General features: G+C 30.2%; 1 protein-coding gene across 1 annotated transcript in view; it reads left to right on the forward strand.

Annotated features, from left to right (window-relative positions):
- The window catches only part of LOC136796526 (uncharacterized), a 278,618-nt gene that overhangs the window by 117,027 nt on the left and 139,717 nt on the right, over positions 1-21,874 (forward strand). The window contains exon 2 of the mRNA XM_067050472.1: positions 805-1,143. Within this exon, the coding sequence (XP_066906573.1) occupies positions 818-1,143 (326 nt within the window). The 5' untranslated portion in view covers positions 805-817. The remainder of the gene's footprint in view (positions 1-804; positions 1,144-21,874) is intronic.

Below are 21,874 nucleotides of genomic sequence, written 5' to 3' on the forward strand. Positions count from 1 at the left end.
TATATATATCTTTTGCATTACTTTTACTTATAATAAAGTCGAGAAGACGGAAATTAACTGATCTATATAAAAAATATTATGGCAGTACAAACACCTCTCGGCCTTCATTTTTAGTTATTAATGGCTAATGTTGCCTAACTAAACTTATTTCTCCATCCTGCTTAATGCGTTCAGGTTCGTCTCTAGCCTCTAGATTCTCATAAGAACCTGATGTTCATTCGCTCCTCTTATTCTTAAATGTCTCCCTACTACGTCAAGAGTTTCGTTTCCGCTTATGGTACCAATTTCTGCGGTGTCTTAGCTCATCTCTTAATCCCACTACCGGTAGTGCTCGAGCCTCCTTCGACGGTAATCCGTCCCAATTCCTCCTCCTCACTCTCTCCATTCATATGATAATAACTGCATTCAAACTCTAATAACCCTTTCGATGTTTTAACAATAATCATTGCTAATGAGGATTGTACCGTAGATTAGTATTTAGAAAAGATGGTCGGGTGTGCGGTCAACAAAAAATACATAAGTAAAAAAAAGTTATTTATTTATGCCGACGTTCCAACCTGAATTTCAGGCCTTATGTCTAGAGCCTCCCCCCCCCCCCATCTTCTCCTTATAATAATTATTAGTGTTTCAGGATATGGATAGGAAGCCCCTTCATTTGAGTTCAAAGACCTTGTTTTAGAGAAACACATTACTAATAATATTTACTTGTATTTGATATATTTGTTAAAACCTAAATTTTTCCAATTTATTTGTTTACTTCTTCTGTTATTTTTGTTACTTTATAATATTTTTTCTTTGTTGCAGGTGATACAGGAGAATGAGCGAAGGAGGATCTCCAGAGGCCGTGAAGGATGAGGGCAGCAGCCCCGCCTCATCGCCAGTCATGCTAACTACTATGACCCCAGTGAGCGTCATTGAATATGAACAGCAGAACCAAGATCATAAGATCATATATGTCCATAATTCGGAAGAAATGATGATGGGGGAAGGTGAAGGGTTCGGTCAGGAACTTGAGGGGGGTAACTCCGTCTCCGTCCTTGTCCAAGAACCAAGCGCACCGGCCGCGTACCAAGGAGCGCCCGGAACTACAGTACTCGTCTTGTCGGAGCTAGTAGAGGACATGTCCCCCCTTCTCGGTCTAAGGTACAAATCATATTCCTTACACCGGTTTGGGGGATACATTACGTATCATAACGAATCCTTCATTAACCCAATTAATATATTAGATGTTGGAAACAGAAAATGAACAAGTTTTATTGGATTATTTTCTTATAGGAATTGGTACACCCTTTTTAATTGTAAACCCTTTGGAACAAAGTTGATCAGTTCGCCACAAACCGCCTTGCTAAAGAACCGTTGTGCTTAAAAACAAGAGTTTTTAATTTTGAGCTAAATTCTCACATAAACAATAATAATTAAAAACAGGCCAGTGGATGGTGTATTTATTCAAGTGACTTAACCATAATCATAAAATCACAAAAAATATTCCTAATTTGATATAGGTTAAATATATAAATAAATATTAAGCATGTATAAAATTTTCAGTTATAGTGAGAATACACTAACTATTCTATTAAAAAATCAGAAATTCTTCCCTTTCATTCTTACGCTATGTCCAATAAACTTCAGAATCATTAAAAAATTATAAACATTGAAAAATAAGAAAGATTGAGCTCAAAATCATTATATTAAACGGAGCTTCATATATATAATACTGCTATCTAAATTATAACTATCAGAAAAAAATTAAGAGAGCAGTATGTAAAAAAATTCATAAATACTGTTTTGTTTTTTTCATTATATTGTTTTATTATTTTTTCTAGTAAATAATACACATGGAATAGAAATTATTCATTCATAATTAGTAAATACTATTCCATATGAGAAGACGGGCCCTTGTAATAAATGAGCATGGCCAGGACCCTAAACTCAGTTTATTAGAAGAATGTTATAAAGTATTAGTAAATAATATTTAAATTTTTAATGATGAAATTTTAATTTATATAATTATGAAGCTATTTTAAAATAATCAAATTGAAGGGAGGGATTGCAGTTTATTCATATGATTTATCAATATATCAATGATTTTATTTATGGTTGTGCTGGTAAAAAATATTACAGACAATCATAATCACATACCTAATGTATCAAAAATCCATTCATAATTGAAAAAAAAACATATTATTTAAATTTTTTTTAATGAAATGAATTTACAAAAAATATATGCATTTAAACGTGTTCGATCTTTTTCCCGAATTTAAAACACCAGTTTGCAACAACTGATGTATGTATTGAAATAACAAAAATGTAATGATATATTTTCAAATCGTCTTTTGAAATTGCAATTTATTTATTTATTCAAACATATTCATAGATAGACCAAGGAAATATGAAGTTTTATTTTGTTATTAATATTGTTTTTAAATAGAAAAAGTAACTTTATTGCATTTAAATATTTTTTTTTTAATAAAACATTTGTAGTGAACACCTCTGCTGGCTTATATTATTTTTTAAATTTTATAAATAGTCCCTAAAAATTAATAAGAGTAAAAATAGTTCAGCAATGTATTAAAAAACAGTGCTATTGAATTTGAAAATATATTTCTTTGGATTGAGAAATTGTTTTTAATAAACTAAATACCAAAAAAACAAGACATATGTTTTCTAAGCTTTGTAAAAATTATACAGTAGAGAGTTAATTATTAAAAAAAAAAAGGAATGTTGCTTAGAAATATTTTTGGGGTTTCTATTAACAACATATAACATTGTTATTTCTTCCGAAAAATTCAAATTTTTTTGACAGAAGCTAGGGTATACTCCACTTCACTACGCAGTGAATCCAGTTCAATAGACAATATTATTAGTGATATTTTGTGTTGTGATTTGTGTTAGTTTAATAGCAATGAGTGAAATTTTGAATGACTAAATAATAATTTAAACAATTGCGGGATGTGTGCAAAGTGGGAATAACTTACGTGAATGTTGATTTATGTTTGTTCTGCTGTGCCATAAATTGGAGTGGTAGACCGCTCGTTCAGCATTTAGCAAAAAAATAAAATAATATAAACAATGCATGACCATCCAGTGTTGTTACATTATTTACTCACTAATTTATTTTCAAAAACATCATATCAATCTAATTTCAAAAACGGATTTTGGACGAGTGAAAGCTACCCCAGTTTATGACTACATTGGTCTTACAATACTGTTCCGAAAACTCAATGTAGACTTTTTTAAAATGTTCTACAAGCTAATTATTGGAAGACATGTCTGTAAATATAGTTTGTTTTTATTTTTTTTATTTATAAATTCTTCTTGTGAACTAACTAAAGGTGTTTCCCGTGTACACACGGTCCAAAATGCACATTAACCAGTTTTTGTGTTGCACTAATGTTTGTTATGAAATTGAACACATCATACTCATTGTTTTTCAATATTAACTGTCTCAAATAAGTGGATGGTTTTCAAAGAGTGATTTTAATAATTCAATAAAATTTCTTTAATGTATGAAACTCACTTCAAGTGTTAATAAAAATAAAAATAGATAAAAGTTTATTTATTATTAAATTTGACAAAAGATTAAAAGTTTAAGTTTAAGATAAAAAATCTTCTGTTATAATATTTAAAATACATTAAATTATTTAGCCTTTTATATAGGAAACGTAATATGATAAAAATTACTCAAGAAAATTCTGAAGATTAGTTTTTTTTATGACACTTTTAACGACTGTTAAAATATTGTTATAAACTTCACTTCTCGATTCAAAATTAAATTACTCTCAGCAAAAGTCCCCTGAAATTATTAAAATGCGTAAATGACTATATTTAATATTTATATGTGCTTAAAAAAACTAATTTTATTCCAAAATCCGACAACTGTCATTATGATTGAAAATTTATTTTTTTTAGATACTACGTTGGGCTAATTTCAATTTGCGTGACTATAGAAACCCCGAATTTCATTTCTATTTGTTCATTCATCCATTAATTCCTTCATTCCAACATCTAATATTTTTTATTATTGTTATTAATCTGTGATTGTTAATCAATATTTTCTTATGAAAGACTAATGTGTGGTTCGTTGTTGGTGATAAATTGGTGGACTGTGGTATGTTATACAGGGACTGTGGTTCTTCACAAAATTATTATTGTCTGTTTCCATTATATTTATTTAAGTTAACCAATAACGCTTTGTGCTATTAACTCTTACTGCTTTATAAATAACCTGTTAATAACTTATTTAATTTGTAATGGAATGCTATTAACATTAATAAAACTGGTATGTTGTCTATTGTAGGTAGTTGATTGACTAATATACCATAAAAGTAGCATAGAAATATTATAATTTAACTTAATTTTAAGCTTTTATTTAACATTGTACAATTAATTGATTTTATTTATATTTTTATTATATATATGTTTTATTATTGTTGTATAATTGTTTTGTTTTAAATACAAATATGTATTTTTAAAAATAAGAACACTGGAATGATGTATTTACTGAAATATTCATTTTATAATCTCATTTATTATTCATTTGTAATTTTTAGTATAAACAATGAAAATGTTATACAATTGAAATAATCATATTTTAAACACCTAAAAATATTTGTTTATTATGCATGTTTAATTTTTTTTTTTTTAAATCTTGTTTTAATCTTGACTCTAAAATTTAAACTTTAAATATGTTACATTTAAAACCGAAATTGCATTATTATAATTTTTTTTTTTTTATCAAAAGTTTTAAATCGCTGTTGTATAAAATGTCTAAAAACAAAAAAGTTATTATTTTTTAAAATATTACAACTGTTACTGTAAGCCAAATTTCGCCTCTTATAATTCGTCTAAGTAGGTTAGGTTGGAAACACTCTTCTCATGTGGGTGTTTAGTACATTCCACAGGCCAGATTGTTTCCTATCCAACGATTTAAAATATTTAATCTCTTAAAGTTGTAACAACTATAGTGCATTCTAGGATTTATATCTCAGATTATTTTTTCGTAAACCTTAATCTACAAATCAGTATGACCCGAATGGCTGAGAACGCTCCGAACTTAAAGGATTTGGAACGTTTCGATCTCAACGCTTTCTTTCTTGCGAATTACAAGTTTTTTATAATTTCTGTAACAAAATAAGTAAGTATTATTATTTTTTTTTTTTTTAATTCACTTAATGATTTTCTGATCTTTTTTTTAGTGAAATCCTACCCCTTTTTCTAACAAAACAATTTAATAAAATAAATACTTATTTCAAAATAATTAAATGCTTTTAAAAGGAGACAAAACATTTACTTGATTTTTAAATTAATTTCTCATCTCCTGAGCATACTCAATTTATTTTTTCTTTCTTTCTGAATAAAGTTTTTATTCAACTTTAAAATAAAATATAGTCATATAAAATATTCAAGAAGCGATTTAAAACAGTTTTAAAAATATGGAAATAGTGATCCCAACGCTAGGAAAATTTAATAATTCCTGTTTTGCGTTGAAACGCGTTTGAGGAGTAAACGTTGTTAATAGTATAATTTATTGTTTTTTAAAAATAATTTTCGAATAGATGAAGCTTTAAAACATTGTTTAATTTTTTTTTTATATCTACTAAAGCTGAATGAAATATTATAAAAATGTTTGTGGCATTTTTTCCTTCTTTTCAAACTTTTTTTATTATTTTTTTAATTTTTAAGCACTTAAATTTATTTAATTTGGGGTCAGGTACTCTATACATGTGATAAAATTCTGGTTTATTTGATATTTCCTTTAAATCGCTACAATTAAAGTTAAAAATTGAGAGGTTTCAAAACTCTGACTCTGGTAATGTGGTGGATAGAGATAGTACAAATTGAGTTTTAATTATTTCCACGCGAAATTCAATCAAAGCCCCCAAAATGAACAATTTTTGAGATAGCACTCGAATTAGGGACGTGTCAAACCTAATTCTAAAGTTAAATGCCACTAGAGTTAAAATTTCTTAGGTCTTGTAGAGGTAAACAAAATAGTTACGAAACTAATATAGAACTCAGATCCGATACATTAATCAGCTATTATCGAATCATTTATTACAATAATGCATTACGGTATTGTTTGTTCTCGTTTCCAGCCCCAGAGAGAAGAATCGTGACTTAGCAAAAGACAAATGAACTTGGCCTTAGGTCAATTATCAGCACAGTCCTACTATTTAACATTCACTGCTGACTGTTTCTAGCAAATGTTATCTCGTTTGTTTAATGAACGCTATTTCGAAAGTTGTGTGCTAGGAAGCCAATTGGTTTTTGTATAAAGTTGGAAAACGTAATAGGTCACATGTTGTTAGTAATTTACCCAGAACCTTTCAATTATGAATATGCTATAATTTTCTCTATAAGGAGAATGTGAGATTTCAATTCTTGTACATGTTTCGAATCATTTATGTTTCATTTGACGGCCTTATTAGGCGAGTCGGAAGAGTGCCAAAACAGAGGCCTCTTTTTAAATCATGGCTTTTAATAAAAGGAAGAAAGTCCGGGTGTAGTAAAAAATAGCTCAAATAATAAAAAAAAAAATATTATCAGCCAACGTTTCGCCCCACTTTGGAGAGCTTTTTCAGGGCTGAATAATTCTTAAATAATTAATAATAATAATATTAATTTCACACGGCCAATCAGTGATCTTCCAAAAGTAGCTTTTTATTCTGTATATTCCCATCATCAACATCTTTTATAATTGGCGCGAAAGCCCATTACCGAGCCTCAGCTTCCTCTAGTAGCTTCTGCCATCCTGTCTTCTCCTGCAACTCTCCAGTTCCCAGAAGGACGCACCCATCGGAGTCTAACCAACCTTATAAACTTGATAACATATTTTTCATATATACGTATATAATATGTAAATTACAAAAAATTCACTCTAATTCGGTCCCAGGAGAACTTTTGTTTGTAGAAACACTTCAATTTTTTTAAAAATTATTTCCACCAGTGACGCGGTTGAGAAAGAAGCTCCGGGATCTATTGGAGTCCTTTCTTCCACAAGTCAGGGGAAGAGCTCGGTTCAGAGTTACATTACCTTAACTGAATATAAATAGGAATGATTGTGTTTAAGATGTTATTTTAGTTTAGGTTTAATTTTTATTTTTATTATTTTTCTTTCTGTCCTATTTCTTATTTTGCCAACATTTAATTTAATTATTTGTTAATATGGTATACATGAGCTCTATTATCCATATTACCATTGTCTAAAAATATGGAAAAATGTAGTATTACAAAATAAAAAAAAAAATGAAGGATTTATTCGCCAATAACTCTAAACCGAAACCCTAAACGAAAGCCCAATGAGTAAATTAAAAATTATTAAAAAGGATGTCAAGCCCTGGGGTACCTCCAGTCGCAAATGCCGTAGAGAGGAAGTTGTGCTGACTAGGCTGCGAATAGGTCACACGAGGCTCACCCCCTCCTATCTTATTTCAAAAGAAACGCCTCCGAACTGCCAGTATTGCAATAACAATTTAACAATAAGCCATGTTTTCCAACGATGCCCATATTTTACACCACACCTCAATAGATTGGGACTAAGCCAAGATATCTCAAAAACCATTGGAGACGATGATAAGGCAATAGAATTGGTGTTTCAGTTTTTGAAATCACAAAATTTACTGACAAAAATATAACTTGATCGGAAGGAAAAAAAAAAAAATAAATAAAATAATCAAATTAAAAAATAAATAAAATTTAACGAATATTAGCAAAATTAAATAAAATATAAATGGCGTTGATGACCAATGAAGTTTGGCGCCACTAAACAACCAAACAAACTCTAAACCGCACAGAATTGAAAACGTTGTGGTACAAAATAAATATCCTTAATTTTTGCGTGAAATCAGTACCACAGCGTAATAATTCAATCTAGTGGTATGTTCGAAAAGTGAGGTAAAAAAAAACGACAATTTTTTCAAAGTTTGTCAAATTTCTCATTCTTACTTACGGGTTTCCGTTAGTCCTTAGATATATTTACTGAGATTAAAGTAGACCTCAAAAGTTCCAAAATAATTTATGAAGACAAAAAAAAATAAATAAATAAAACTATTATTTCCGTTGAAAACTCGGATTAGAATTTTTTAACGATCGCAATACTCTTTCATAATATGTATTTCATACATCGGTGAAAGAAAGTAATATATTTATTTCATAATTAATTATTTATAGAAGAAAAGATGACTAAACACAAACTATACTTGAGAGCTGAGCTATAAGCGGTACTAGACCAAGCTCAGTCACTCAATACCATGAGGGTCAGGTAGAAAGGTTGTTCCCCGTCCTTTATCGGCCGGAGTGGATCTATTTCTTCTACATTAACTCCCATCTCAATGGATTATTTAGCCTCCCCTCACATTTACCTGGCCATAATCTAGCAGGTTGAAGGATGATGCGAGAGCAAGATAGTGAAAAAAAAAAGAAATATTATACCTGAGGCTAAGAACGTAAGAGTATTCGGGCTCTACTTAAAGGCGTATCTTTGATTTAATTACAAAATCCTTATAATAAAAGGCTAATGTGGAACGGGGGTGCCTTAGGAGGATCTTAGGAGAAATTTCTTTTTTAATACTGTATCATAGAATATTATTTCAAACCTTACAAGATGTTCGACCAGGTGCGAGTTGACGCTGAATTTGACTAGCCAACAAAACTCTTTGAAGTAGACTATAACAGGAGTATTCAAGATCTTTTTGTTAACATGTTAGAGCGTGTTAAATGGGAAAAACTCATGTTAGAGTGTGTTAAATGGGAAAAACTCATGTTAGAGTGTCTTAAATGGGAAAAACTCATGTTAGAGCGTGTTAAATAGGAAAAACTCATGTTAGAGTGTGTTAAATGGGGAAAACTCAGGTCAGAGCGTGTTAAATGGGATAAACTAATATTAAAGTGTGTTAAATGGGAAAAACTCGTGTTAAATGGGAAAAAAACTCATATTTAATTGTGTTAAATGGGAAAAACTCATGTTAAATGGGAAAAGCACACGTTAAATGGAGAAATATTTCCCTTTTTTACCATTTTAAAACGATATAACATAGTTGACAGTCTGTTACTAGGTCTGTTAAATGGAGAATAACGTCATACAACAGAAAAGCTGAGCTCGTCACCATTTTGTTTGTTATCGTGTTAGGTTACTTGCTTGCGTTTCGATTGTGTTAGTATTATTTTATTAATAATAATTATGTAATGACAGTTGTCAATTAGCTCATCCTGATTCTCTTCCTCACAAGTTAGAAGATCAAAAAGTTTCGGAAAGAAAGGTTATACAACAAGTTGCTCAGAAAATCCTCAAGGAGCTCTTATAGGCTTAACATTCAAAACGACTTTAAATAGGGCTGCTCACAATCCTATACTTAATAAAATTCAACATGGTAAAACATTTGACATTTAGCACACCCCTGTCGAACAGATCCGCTCCCTTGGACTACATCTGGACAAACGACTAACCTGGAATCCTCAAATAAGACTGAAAAGACAGAAAACTGCTCGTAGATTTCGACTATTACAGCACTAGACAAACGGTCTAAACTTCCAACTCATTACAAAAGACTGATCTACATGACTGTAATAAGGCCAAACTGGGCTCTACTAAACCTTCGAATTCCTCTCGTATCTAATTCTTACAATTCAAAATCCTTCGTCAAATCCTCAAAGCTCTTTACTTTGTCACTAATAAAACCCCTCCAAAAAATCGCGAAAGTGAAATATTGAAATCAAATCAGCCTTACTGTGCATTTTTATAACAACATTTTCATAATTACGAAAAAATAGTACAACTTATACATTGAAGTTGTAAAAAAAAATTAAATTACATTTTAAGTTAGTAAGAAGCTATCTTGAGCAACTATTGGAAAATCGAAATTTTTAGATACTGCATGTACGGAATGCTACTATCAAAAGTTTGGTCTGAAAATTTATTTTAATTTATGTCTCGAAAACTTAATAAGTGATTAAAAAAATTAAGTAATAATAATAAATAGTATAATAGTAATAATAAAATATAGTTTTGAACATATATTTTACTTATCTACCTATACTTTGCTGGAATGCTCCTTATACTGAAACATGGTGTATAAAGATACTACTACGCTTATGACAAGTCGATAACGGCACACTTTTAAGATAATAAGTAGATCTTATATAGTGAAAAATTGGCCACCCCTGTTATTTTGGTAAATGAAACTTATAATAGAATTCATTATTCTAACAATCTAATTAAATAGTAAATATTTGATTCATACAAATTTCCTAATGTAAAGTATTTAATGTTATTCCTTACTTTGTCTATTAAATTAGCAGTTTGTAGCACCAGAAACTTTTATCACCCATACTGTTGTTGATTTAATCAGACTGATATAGGTAAAGTAATTGTTAGTTTAAAAACAGAATTATTTATTTTGAAGGTTGTATCCTATAATTTACGAACGCTGGAAATTTTTATGTTAGGGCTCCAAGGCCTGCGCTTAATACCAAATGTCAAACATCATGGCCGCAGTTAACTATGGATTTAAAAACTTTCCAGAACGTAGTAAATTAAATTTTACATTTAAATGTTCATAAATGCAGCAAGATAGTTTCGCTAAATACCTACCATGCTTAAATATTCAATTAACGCATGCCTGAACATCAGATATGTGTCTGGTCATTCCTGATGTTGGATATTTAACTAAACATCAAAATCGCTCATCAGCTTCTTTAGTGCGGAAATAATTTTTCACGGTTTCATGAGCCAAGTCTCGCGATTGCGCAAGCCCGTTACCTAAGAGGGTGCTTACAAAGTTCTAAAAAAGTCACCAATGCCCAGGAAGGAGAACGGGGATAAATAAGTTTAATCAAGACCGGTTTTTTATCGCGCAGCTTTTTGATAAACGGCTGTTTCAGCGCTTGATTTTGCGTCTCTCCTATGTTATGTTTCTACGCTTTTAAACTGCAATTATTAATTAATGCTAGCGTATAACTGTTATTATGTTTGATATACAGAGAGCATCTTGCATAAATATATCTCAGGCTCTTATTCCGACTACTTGTGAAATCAGTGTTAGATTTTTCGAAACATGTGATATTTCTTTTTATCCTGTGCCATCAAATTATGTAATCATATATATTTTTACAGAGAAATTGAACCAATTAGGAACTGTTTGTAGTATTTAGTACTGTACTGTAAATTATAGAGAAAATAGTGAGAATTCTGTAATATTTTTATCGGATTTATCAACGTTTCAGTCCAAACATATGGTCAACACATCCTCAAGGTAAAATTATTGAAAAAAAGTGAAAAAGAGATAAGATAACATATAAAAAAAAATAACAATAGAAAGATAGTGTGTAATATAGAAAAGGAAGATAGAGGCAGAAAAAAAAATTTTATTTATATATCAAAATATCAAATAGTAATTAAACTATTTAATGTGAAGCAACGTTTCGCCTAACCTCGAAGGTCTTCGCCAGAGCTAAAAAAGACAAAACAACTAAAATGAAAAGTGGAAATTCTTTTGTTCTTGAATTATTCAATTTTACTCCTATTATTCATTCAATCGTCATTTATATAAAAAGAAGATGCGATAAAAAAACATAAAAAACAAATAGTAATAAAACTATATAACCTAAGCCAACGTTGCGGGGTTTCATAAGGGCTAAAACAACAGAAATTAAGATTTGCGGTGAAAAAGTATAGATAAACAAGAATTACAAAAAGGCACTTAATGAAAGACAATTGATGAAAACGGAAATAATAAAAAATAGATTAGAAAGAAACATAAAATATATTTTTAATGAGTTGTAGATAGTTTACCGCAGATTAATAATTGGAGAAGATGGTCGGGGGGGGGGGATTCAGCAAAAAGAACATAAATAAAAAATTATTTATTTATGCCGACGTTTCAACCTGAGTTTCAGGTCTCCATCAGAGACCTTATTGGAAAGAGGTCCTAGCTAAAACTGAAGTTGAGTTTTAGCTTGTACCCCTTTTGCTGAAGACCTGAAACTCAGGTCAAAATGTCGGCATGAATAAATAATGTTTTGTTAATTTATGTTTTTTCTGCTGACCGCCCCCCTCCCCCGACCATCTTTCCAAAATATATCTTAATATGGTGTTTATTGTATTTTTATATTTCTTTTTTATTTGTTGTTATTTCCGTTTTTATTAATTGTCTAATACTTTTTTTAAATTCTTTTTTTTTAATACTTTTCACTGTAAATCTCAATTTTAGTTGTTTGTACCTTTTTGTTAGCCCTGATTAACCCCTGCAACGTTGGCTCACATAATATAGTTTTATTACTATTTGAATTTTTTTTTTTTTAACGCACACGAATCTTTTATATAAATTACGATTAAATGATTAATAGGAGCAAAATTGAATAATTCAAGAACAAATGAATTTTTCAAAATTGTAGGGAACACAAAAAACTGTTTCACCCCTTTTAAATTTGATATTAAACCTAATGACTATGCAGGTTTTCATCGTATTAAACAAAACTAGAGAAAAGTGAAAGTCCATTAAACTAAATATAACAAAAATTTTGTTAAAACCTGGAGATTGTTTTGATCCTATATATCCAATTAACGTTAAAATTAATTTGTTTTATTTTCGACAATTAGGATTTGAGCTTTAAGGTCCCACAAAATTCCAAATTCCTCCGATGTTTAATCCTAACTATCCAATATGCAATGGAGAATCATTATTGCACCTTATTATGTTGCAAACGAAATAATTTTCAGATTTTATTGAAAAAGGATAAATTGCCTTTAATTACAAACTTTATATCCACACTGATTCGAAACCTATCATCCCAAATTCCATACGAGGTGACTGAAAAGAAGACGGCCTCGAGAACGCTAACGTGAAATGGCCATTTCGTTGCTATCATTGAGTAGTTTCTTCACAAGCTTGAAAATAATTCAATAACTAAACTGATATGTTTCAAATTCAACGGAGGTTCTAAAGATGGCGTGTGAAGCTCAAAAAGTAACTTTGAGAACAAGTTTATAATTAAATTAAAATAAAAAAATTGAACAATGGAAGCATCCTATTGCTAACAAATCTTTTGCCGCCTATTTGCTTACATTCTTTCTGTTATTCATTTACAGACCAAGTTCTATTATGCGGTAACCACGGTCTTCATCCTCTTACATGAAATCATATGTAAAACAAATTAAACAATTGTGAATAATATTTGAGTAATTTATAAAAACAAAAACATATTAAATAATCATAAAACAGATGGGACAGTTACACGCTTAGCTCACCATCTCCTCCAGATCAACGGTAAACAAGAACTGCTTAACAGCTGAGAGTAGCAAGAACAGGTTTGGGCGGGTAAGTTGCAGATTGAATGATAGGGTCACAACAACCTGCCCTGCGCAACACCGGAAACCTCTTGGATTTTTTCAGGCAATGGGTGCAGGTTTTTATAGCACCTCGTGCCTCACTTTCTCTTGTTTATTTATAGGCAAATTTTAGTAGTAAGAATTTATTAATGCATTATTTCTTTTAGGACTAGACATTTTTTTTTAATTGATTTAATTCAATGCTGAATTACTCATTTAATGGATATTGTAGTCAAATTAAGCCGTTACTGAACTTGTTTACTAACAATTAATAATTTTTTTGTTACAACATTCCCAAATTCATTTTACCACAAAATAAATTATAGTACTTATACACAAGGCTATTTGTGTATACTCAATTTTTTCTAGAATAATTAAATCAAATAGGTAATATATTTAATTAAAAAGTGGCCTGATTAAGCTATGGTTCATTTTCTAGAAAAAAATTAAATAAATTTAATGTGAAATTTGCAAGCGATACCGATTCTTTTAATAATTCAAGGACTTCGCACTACGATTATTTCGGTAGGTTCTCTAATTTTCCAACTTTTGGGGTTTTTAAATTATTATTATTATTTAAATTACTAACCCTACCTGCTTACTAAGTCCATATCAAAGTTAAGGCAAGTTGTACCCATAAAAATTCTCCTATTAAAATATTTAATTACTAAATTCCTATGGTATTCATTCATAGTTAATTAATCTCATCTCTTCTCCCAAAAACTAAAATTACATTTCATGTGATACAAAAAAATATTACCGTATGTCCACTGAAATCAGAGTGAAATTGACTATTTGTGTTATTATTTCAAAGACTCTTTTAATCAATTTAAAATAATTCCTTCATTAGGAATTCAGAATAAGTGATTAATAAAAAAAAATTACTTCAATAAATTCTTCTTGAATAAAAGTATTTTTACCTAATTTACAAAAATATTTTTAGTTCTATCAACATTAAAAAATTTTACAGCTGGAAGTTTTGCTTTTTTATTTCCCATCATGCATATGGAAAAGCTAACACGAATAGATCGTAGTCAGAGCCTAAACAATGGACGATAATACGCCAGAGTAGAACGAGTTAATGCCAATGGCGTCATGCTAACCAATCATTCACCCAGTGCCTTGAACGTATGGATCGCTACAGTGCCGTGATCAATTTTCTGTAGCCTTGTTTTGGTTTTAAGATTATTATTTCTTTTGTAAGGGTGTCGAGATTGATAACGAAGGAAGGAATAGTCGACCGAAACTTGGATGGAAGAATTTAATCAGCTCACAAATTGAAAAATATGGTTTTGATGGATTTCGGTTTACATATTATTATATTAACAAAAAACATAAATAATACTAAATCAGCCTCCCACTCATTTAAATTTATTTGTTATGAAGTTCCAATTTTTGTCAAAATGAAAAGAATTATTTTTTAGCAACATGAACTTAGTATAATGTTTTAATCAAGCAGTGGTCAGAATTTCGGTGTAAAATATAGTCCTGAATAACTTGTTGAAGACTTCATAAAAACTTGTTCATGAATTTCAACTGGGTAACCTTAAACTTTAACCTTAAGTGTAAAAAAAAATTTTTTTTTTCCCCCGCCTTTTTCACTAATAACTTGAAAACCATGTATTATTGCAATAATTAAAAATATTTAGTTCATATTAAATTAAAGGAGAGTGAATTAACCACAATTTTTATTCTACTGATGCTGCGAGAAGGAATTTTATAAGGTCAAATGAGGACTAGAAAAAAAGGTTTCATACGCTTTAGTATAGTTCTGAAAATTAGTCATTTTTTGTGGAGGGGGGGGGGGAATGAAAGCTACGAATTTCGAATTTGTGTTCTATTTTTCTGCCAACTTCGTTTTGCTCTCACTGGTCTTGAATAAATTCCCTTAAAAACATTTTAGGTAATTTACTCTTCTCTTAGTATAAAATACATATTAGAAGCTATTCGAACAATACATGGTTCTCACGTTATAAGTAGAAATATATATATATATTTTTTTTTAATTTGCCGATAAAAATTGAGTGCTCAATGAACTCTATTAAACAACGTCGGTTGCTTACCCACAATATCAGAATAAAAAGTTATAAAGAATTTACTCCTGCTTAATTTAGCATAAGTTGATATTACCAAAACATGTGTGGTATTCATGCTATGAAGGAACAAATAAAGATTCAATACTTGAATTTTTTTTATTTGAGACCACAAAGTTCCTAATTAGAACCACAAAAAATTTAAATAAGCAAATTTATAGTACTTCTATGAAACTTTCCACAGAGATTCCTTCTTGGTCCTTATTTGACTGGACTATAAATATTCTAAATAAATCTCGAAAAAAAAACTTATTTAGAAGTTATTAAACCTTTGGGATTTTAGAAAATGGCTCAAGGTAAGTGGAAAAAGTACTTAATCGGTTGCCTATTGGCTTGATCGGAGACATGTTATAAATTGCAACCAATATTGTATTAGCTATTATAATTATCCAATTAAATCAATTTTCGTTGATTCTATTTTCTAGAAAAAAGGCAAGAAAATTTCTATTTGCATTTAAAGCTACCACTTATTATGGTCAGATAACTAAATCAAATTTTCTTTTATCATTCCTGATGTGTAGTGGTAATTTTGACAAATATTTCAGTTTTTATTATTTTATTTTTTTTATTATATATTTTTGTGTAACGTTAGAAACAGATGAAAAATAAAAAAAAGTTCCATCTTATAAATTTCTAACTTTATCATTAATTGAAAATTCAAACTTTATGGATAAATTGAAGGACAGAATCAGTATGAGTTATTCCTGCCTTATAAATTGAGAAAGAATTAATTTTAAAGTTGTAGTGTTACGCTGGAGCGCCACTAGATCACGCCACTGAGGATTAGCCTCTGGTGCAATTTCTTTAAATACATTTTATATTTTAATTTTATTTGAGTTCTTCTGTTTATTTTCGTTGTTTATATATTTATAATTTGATTATTATTTACTCACTGATTATTATAACCCATCCGCAAACGTAATTCAGTTAACATCCCAAAAATGGGAAACGAATGATCAAATGTAATCGTTGGCTTAATGCACAGTTGTGCTAAATACACGGAAACTAATTTTACGAAAATACAATTAAAGGTTCTTTTTTAAAGAAAAATTACTATTTTTCAATTTTTTTTTTTTTTACTGAACAGCTTTAGGCATAAAATCTAAAGATAAAAATTGAAAAGTTGTAAGTTTTCTTTAATTGTATTTTTTATAAAGTTAGTTTTTGATGTAGTTAGCACTACTGTGAAGTGATCCATTGATATATAAATCGATTTATTTCTAATAAATAGTTCTTATGTTATAAAATGTTAGTAGAAAGATTGTTTCGTGTTATTTTACTGACAATATGAATTTTTTAATTTTTTTTTTTTTACTGCCTCGGAGGTTTATTCAGATGGTGTTGGTGGCGTTTATAGAACAGACATACATTAAAAAAAAAAAAAAAAAAAAGAGAGAGAGAGAGAAATTACCTCACAAAACTAAGGTATTCCATTTATTTATTTGCAACTGAATATATCAGGTAACATATATTAGTGGCGTAGATTTGTGGGGGCGAGAGGGGCGGGCCCAATATATATAATTTTTCTTGCCAAAAAGTTCTTCATAATTACTGCATATATCAATCTTTTAAATTAAAATACCTAAATAAGAGGACAGTAAAATTGTAATCTACTCTGTGCGGCTGAGGACTACTAAAGATATTACTTTAGTATCTTACTAAAACTTTCCAAGTTTTTAAAAAATTAATATACTCCTCTGAAATAGTTAACATAAGATTCAATGAAGACCTCTTGTCCACGTTTCGGTTCATCCTTTCAGTGGTTACTTAACTGACATTCACTTTCAGCTAGGCGTCTACAAACTTTGCCAACTCATTTCAATATCCGTGACTTCACAACGTCTGCTTCACTTACCAGGTTTAAGTCTCGTAGTTAAGTATTGTTAACCCTGCATTCCCCTTTCTTTTCATGTTTTCCCGAACCGCATATTTTTCATAATTTATCATTTTCCTGTTAAGTAGCTGATATTGTACAAGTGTAAGCGGCTATTAAAATTCTTGAGAGTGTGTTGGCCGAGCACATTGGGGTGAAGAGCTCCAGAGTCCCTGTATCAGAGCATTGTGAGTTCGATCTGGTCTACCTGGGTCATAAAATGCTTATTTTGCATTATTTTGCTTATTGGACCCTGAAAACTGAATCTTGACATTCTCGATCTGGGGAAATATAGGTCTTTAGTGAGCAAAGAGAAATATTTTTTTTTTAATAATTTATTTATTGTTATTTACAACTGTATATACATATATACAACAAGTAAATTTGCTGTAGGTGACATGATACAAACATGTGGAGAATCTACCCACTGATAGAACTCCAATAACATTTCTAGAGGAGAAGATCACGAGGCCATCTTCTTTTCAGGCGCCTAGGAGGATTATTAGGTAATGAAGGTGAAGCCAGGTTAGAAACAAGTGGTTTTGGGTGGTTGAGAAGTTTATTATCGAAGGAACGGTATCTGGTTCTGGCCAAACCGGCAACATATGGAACATTGAGGTCCTGATGGATGACTTGATTTGTGACAAAGTAAGGAGCATTAAGGATTTTACGAAGGATTTTGGACTGTAAGGATTGGATTCTAGAGGAATTTGATGGTTTAGTGGAGCCCCAAAGCTCAACTCCGTAAGTCTAGATAGGCCTTATAATAGTCATGTAGATCAGTCTTTTGTAATGGATTGGCAATTTCGACCGCTTCTCTAGTAAATGTTGCAATAGTCGGAATCTACGAGCAGTTTCTTGTCTTTTTAGTCGAGAAAAAAATAAAATTCTAGGTATATACATATTTTGCGTTTATATTGTATATTATCTGTTTGATCTCAAATCCTTCCCAAAATTACCTGTGTATCGACTTACAAACATCATATTTACGTATATATATATATAATTTCATTATTTATTCCTTATCCATTATTACAAATTATTTCAGACCTATTTTCATTCTCTCCAATCTATCAAAACTATACGAAAGAATATTCAATTCACAGCTTAACGCCTTCCTGGAACAAAAAGCTCTCCTCAATTCTCTCCAATCCGATTTCGATCCCAATGTTTCACGAAATTTGTTGAAAATTACTAAAAACCTTCAGACCTATATTGACAAAGAAAAAATCCCTAATATAGTTTTTTTTTCGATTTATCAAAAGCCTTCGACTCAGTCAATCATATCATCCTCCTTTCCAAACTCCTTATCAATTAGTGTTTTAAATTGGTTTCTTTCCTTTTTATAACTCTACTCCCAAGAAGTCACAATTTCTCCTTCTTCCTCCCTTCTAATAGAACGCGGTGTTCCTCAGGGCTCTACACTCTCACCATCCCTTTTCTCAATAAATATTAACGATCTACCTGATTTTATCTTACATTCACTATAACACTTTTACGCTGATGTCCTACAAATGAACATTTCCTATCATCCAACCGAAATGCTCGAGGCGATCCACAAGCAGCAAGAAGATATAGTGAGTACTCTTAAAGTTATTTAAAAGAAAAAAACCATACTAATAATAAAACAATACAAACATAATACGTTTAAAAAAAACTTAAATCGTTATAATAAAATAAAGTTGATTAAATAATTACAAAATAATTGATATACAAGACAAAGAGAATTAAATTTAAATGAAAATAAAATACATACACATCCGCACCTGTATGAAATATTGACATTCAGCCTTGGGAACCTCGAACCAAGCTTTGCCATCTTATGTGGAAGGCAAAGATGGGCCTGCAAGAGATCCCAGCGCTTCTCTTGTCCTCAAGTCTTATCACTTGTATTAAAGGCCAGTGAAGACTGAGTGAGAGCACTTGAGCCAGTTATAATCATTGTCCGGTAAATTAATCAATCGGTAAATTTGCTTTGTTGAATTCAAATTGATTTTATATCATTATATAATGTGCAACCATTGAAGTACACGAGTCAATTTTATGTAATAGTCTTGACAGTGTCTGATGTTGCTAAATCGTTGATTAAAGTTTTAATGACATTTTATATTATTAGTAAAGTTATTTTTACTAATGTTTAAAAATTATTTATACCAATTACCTACATGGAGTAGTTATATTAAGAATACAATTTAATAGTTTCAGTTCTTTAATTTAATATTCGTGTTCATGTCAATGTTTAATATTTATTTAAAAATTTTGATATTTTAATGTTTTTGATTTCAAATTATTAAATTATCTGTATGCATTGAGACCGTAAATTAAAACAACTGCTTCTGCATAAATGAACAGTTAGGCATTAATAAATATTACTTTGGAATGAATCGATTCTTCACATTTTTAACCTCTGAGTGTGCTTCCTGAACCTCTGACCTTTTTTTAAAAAAAATAGAGGCCCTTTTATAAAACCTCGGCATATCTTAAGTTCTTTCACAAGAGGAAATCTCATGAATATCAGAGGAAGAAAAATGTAACCGCATTGTTTGGCTCTTCACACAATGTTAAATAGGATGTTAAGGATATATTAATACTTACCATTAATCAGTTATAATAATAAAACATTATGTATAAAAAAGTTTGTACAATTATACTTTACCTATAACTATTTTAGGAATTTAATTAATATAGCAGTCATGGTAGCAAACAATTTGAATTAGATACTTTTTTAAAGATAATTTTAGAATTTTTATGAATAATTATAAAATATGATCGTCTACACATATTTATCATTACTTACTCCAACTTTTATATGGTATATTCTTACAACATTTCAAAACAATAAAATTAAATGAAGTAAAACCATCTAAATATCATGATAAGAACTGAAATGAATTCAACTAAAATAATTTTATAATATACTGAAAAAAAAATTACTGTCAATCCCCCCTCCCCCCTAGTTGTTTCTGCAATGCACTAGCCTTTTACGAGTACAGCCATGTTTTTACATCACATTTTTCATAGTCTACCATACTCGATATATCAAATGGAAAGGTCGACTGTGTCTATTTAAAAGCTATAGCTTGACAAATATTTTTCTTTCAGTTTATTATAATGTAAGAAAATAATTTTAACTACAGATACGTTTATCACGCCAGAACAGACAGTGCTACTGTACTGCCACGAGAGTAAATATTATTGTGACAGTAACTTCTGTACAGTTTAAACCATCGTAGTTGTTACGACAGTCGCTGTCGTGGTTGTAATGTGTCACCATGTAAACGGATTTAAGTGTCACTTATCACTTGTCATGACAGTAATTTTTTTCATGAAAGTAGCTTCATTCCCGCAGCATACATAGTTAGCCAGATATCATGTTATAACCAATGGGACAGTACTGTCTAACACAGTAAATGTTTCATAATTGCTACTATTATACAGTGGATGCGACAGTTCCTGCCGTGCATTAATCGTGTTAACGTGACTGTAGCTTCCTCACAGCTAGGGGTACTATCAACTATCACGCAGAGCCTAATACGACAGTACTGCCATGACAGTAATCATACAGTTTATATATTGTTAGTGGCCAATTAACCTCAAGCACTTCTTATTTGTTTCAAACAATGAAAATTAAACTAAAATTTAATCAAAGAGCATTTTTTATTGCATTTTTTATTTTTTATTAGCATTTCAAGCTGTAGTGATTTTTAGTGAGGAATATTTTTTTTCTCATCAGTTATTCTTTAATTTAAAAAAATAAATAAAAGTATTTAATAACTCTTATTGTGAAATTTGTTGAAAACAATTAGTTACGGATCTGGTAGTTATCGATTAATTATATTAGGTACAGGTATGATCTTTGGACTTGCTGCGAAGATGGGTGAAGCTGTTATCGTTATTGTTCGAAACTGTGATATTGAGAAAAATATTGACTAAAACATGAACAGTTACCAGATGGAACGGATAATAAATGTATGTCCTTGCTAACCATACTTCCCAAATCACTCTTGAAAATTGACTATAACAAAAAACAAGGACATCCCCAAGACAAGAAGATGAAAGGTGAGGACATGGTACATCCTGGCGATGATAAGATTCGGCCAAAAGTAGAGATCCATCAATCATTCCGTGAAAGAGTCCATTACAAATATCTGAGCCAGAATGAGATTTAGAATGACAAATCTAATTGATGACTGCACCGCTGGGCTTCCACTCCCCTCTTCTTAAACGATGGCGATCAAAAACGAATTAAAAAGCGTCATACATGCCTTTTATATTTCTGAAATAAAACTGTCCGTGTTGCTTTTAATCACTGAAGGTTATATCTCCTATAATTGAGCACCTTCGTTTAAAATGCTGATGACAATCTCAGTCTAATAATTCAAAAAGTTTTATACGTAATTTAAATGCAAAAGGATATAGCAAATATACGACCTTTCAAGATTTTTCAATTGCTCTAATAAAAATTAAAATTTTATTAAGGCCATTTCACATTAGAATGTGCCGGTACAGGAGTTGATCACAGAAGATCTACTTCACTAATCACTAGTTTTTAATGTAGCAGACGGATAGATAAGCTCTTTTTGC

The sequence above is a fragment of the Halyomorpha halys genome, unplaced genomic scaffold (assembly GCF_000696795.3).
Source record: "Halyomorpha halys isolate HHAL.00 unplaced genomic scaffold, Hhal_1.1 Scaffold787.1, whole genome shotgun sequence".
In the NCBI taxonomy this organism is placed as follows: Eukaryota; Metazoa; Arthropoda; class Insecta; order Hemiptera; family Pentatomidae; genus Halyomorpha; species Halyomorpha halys.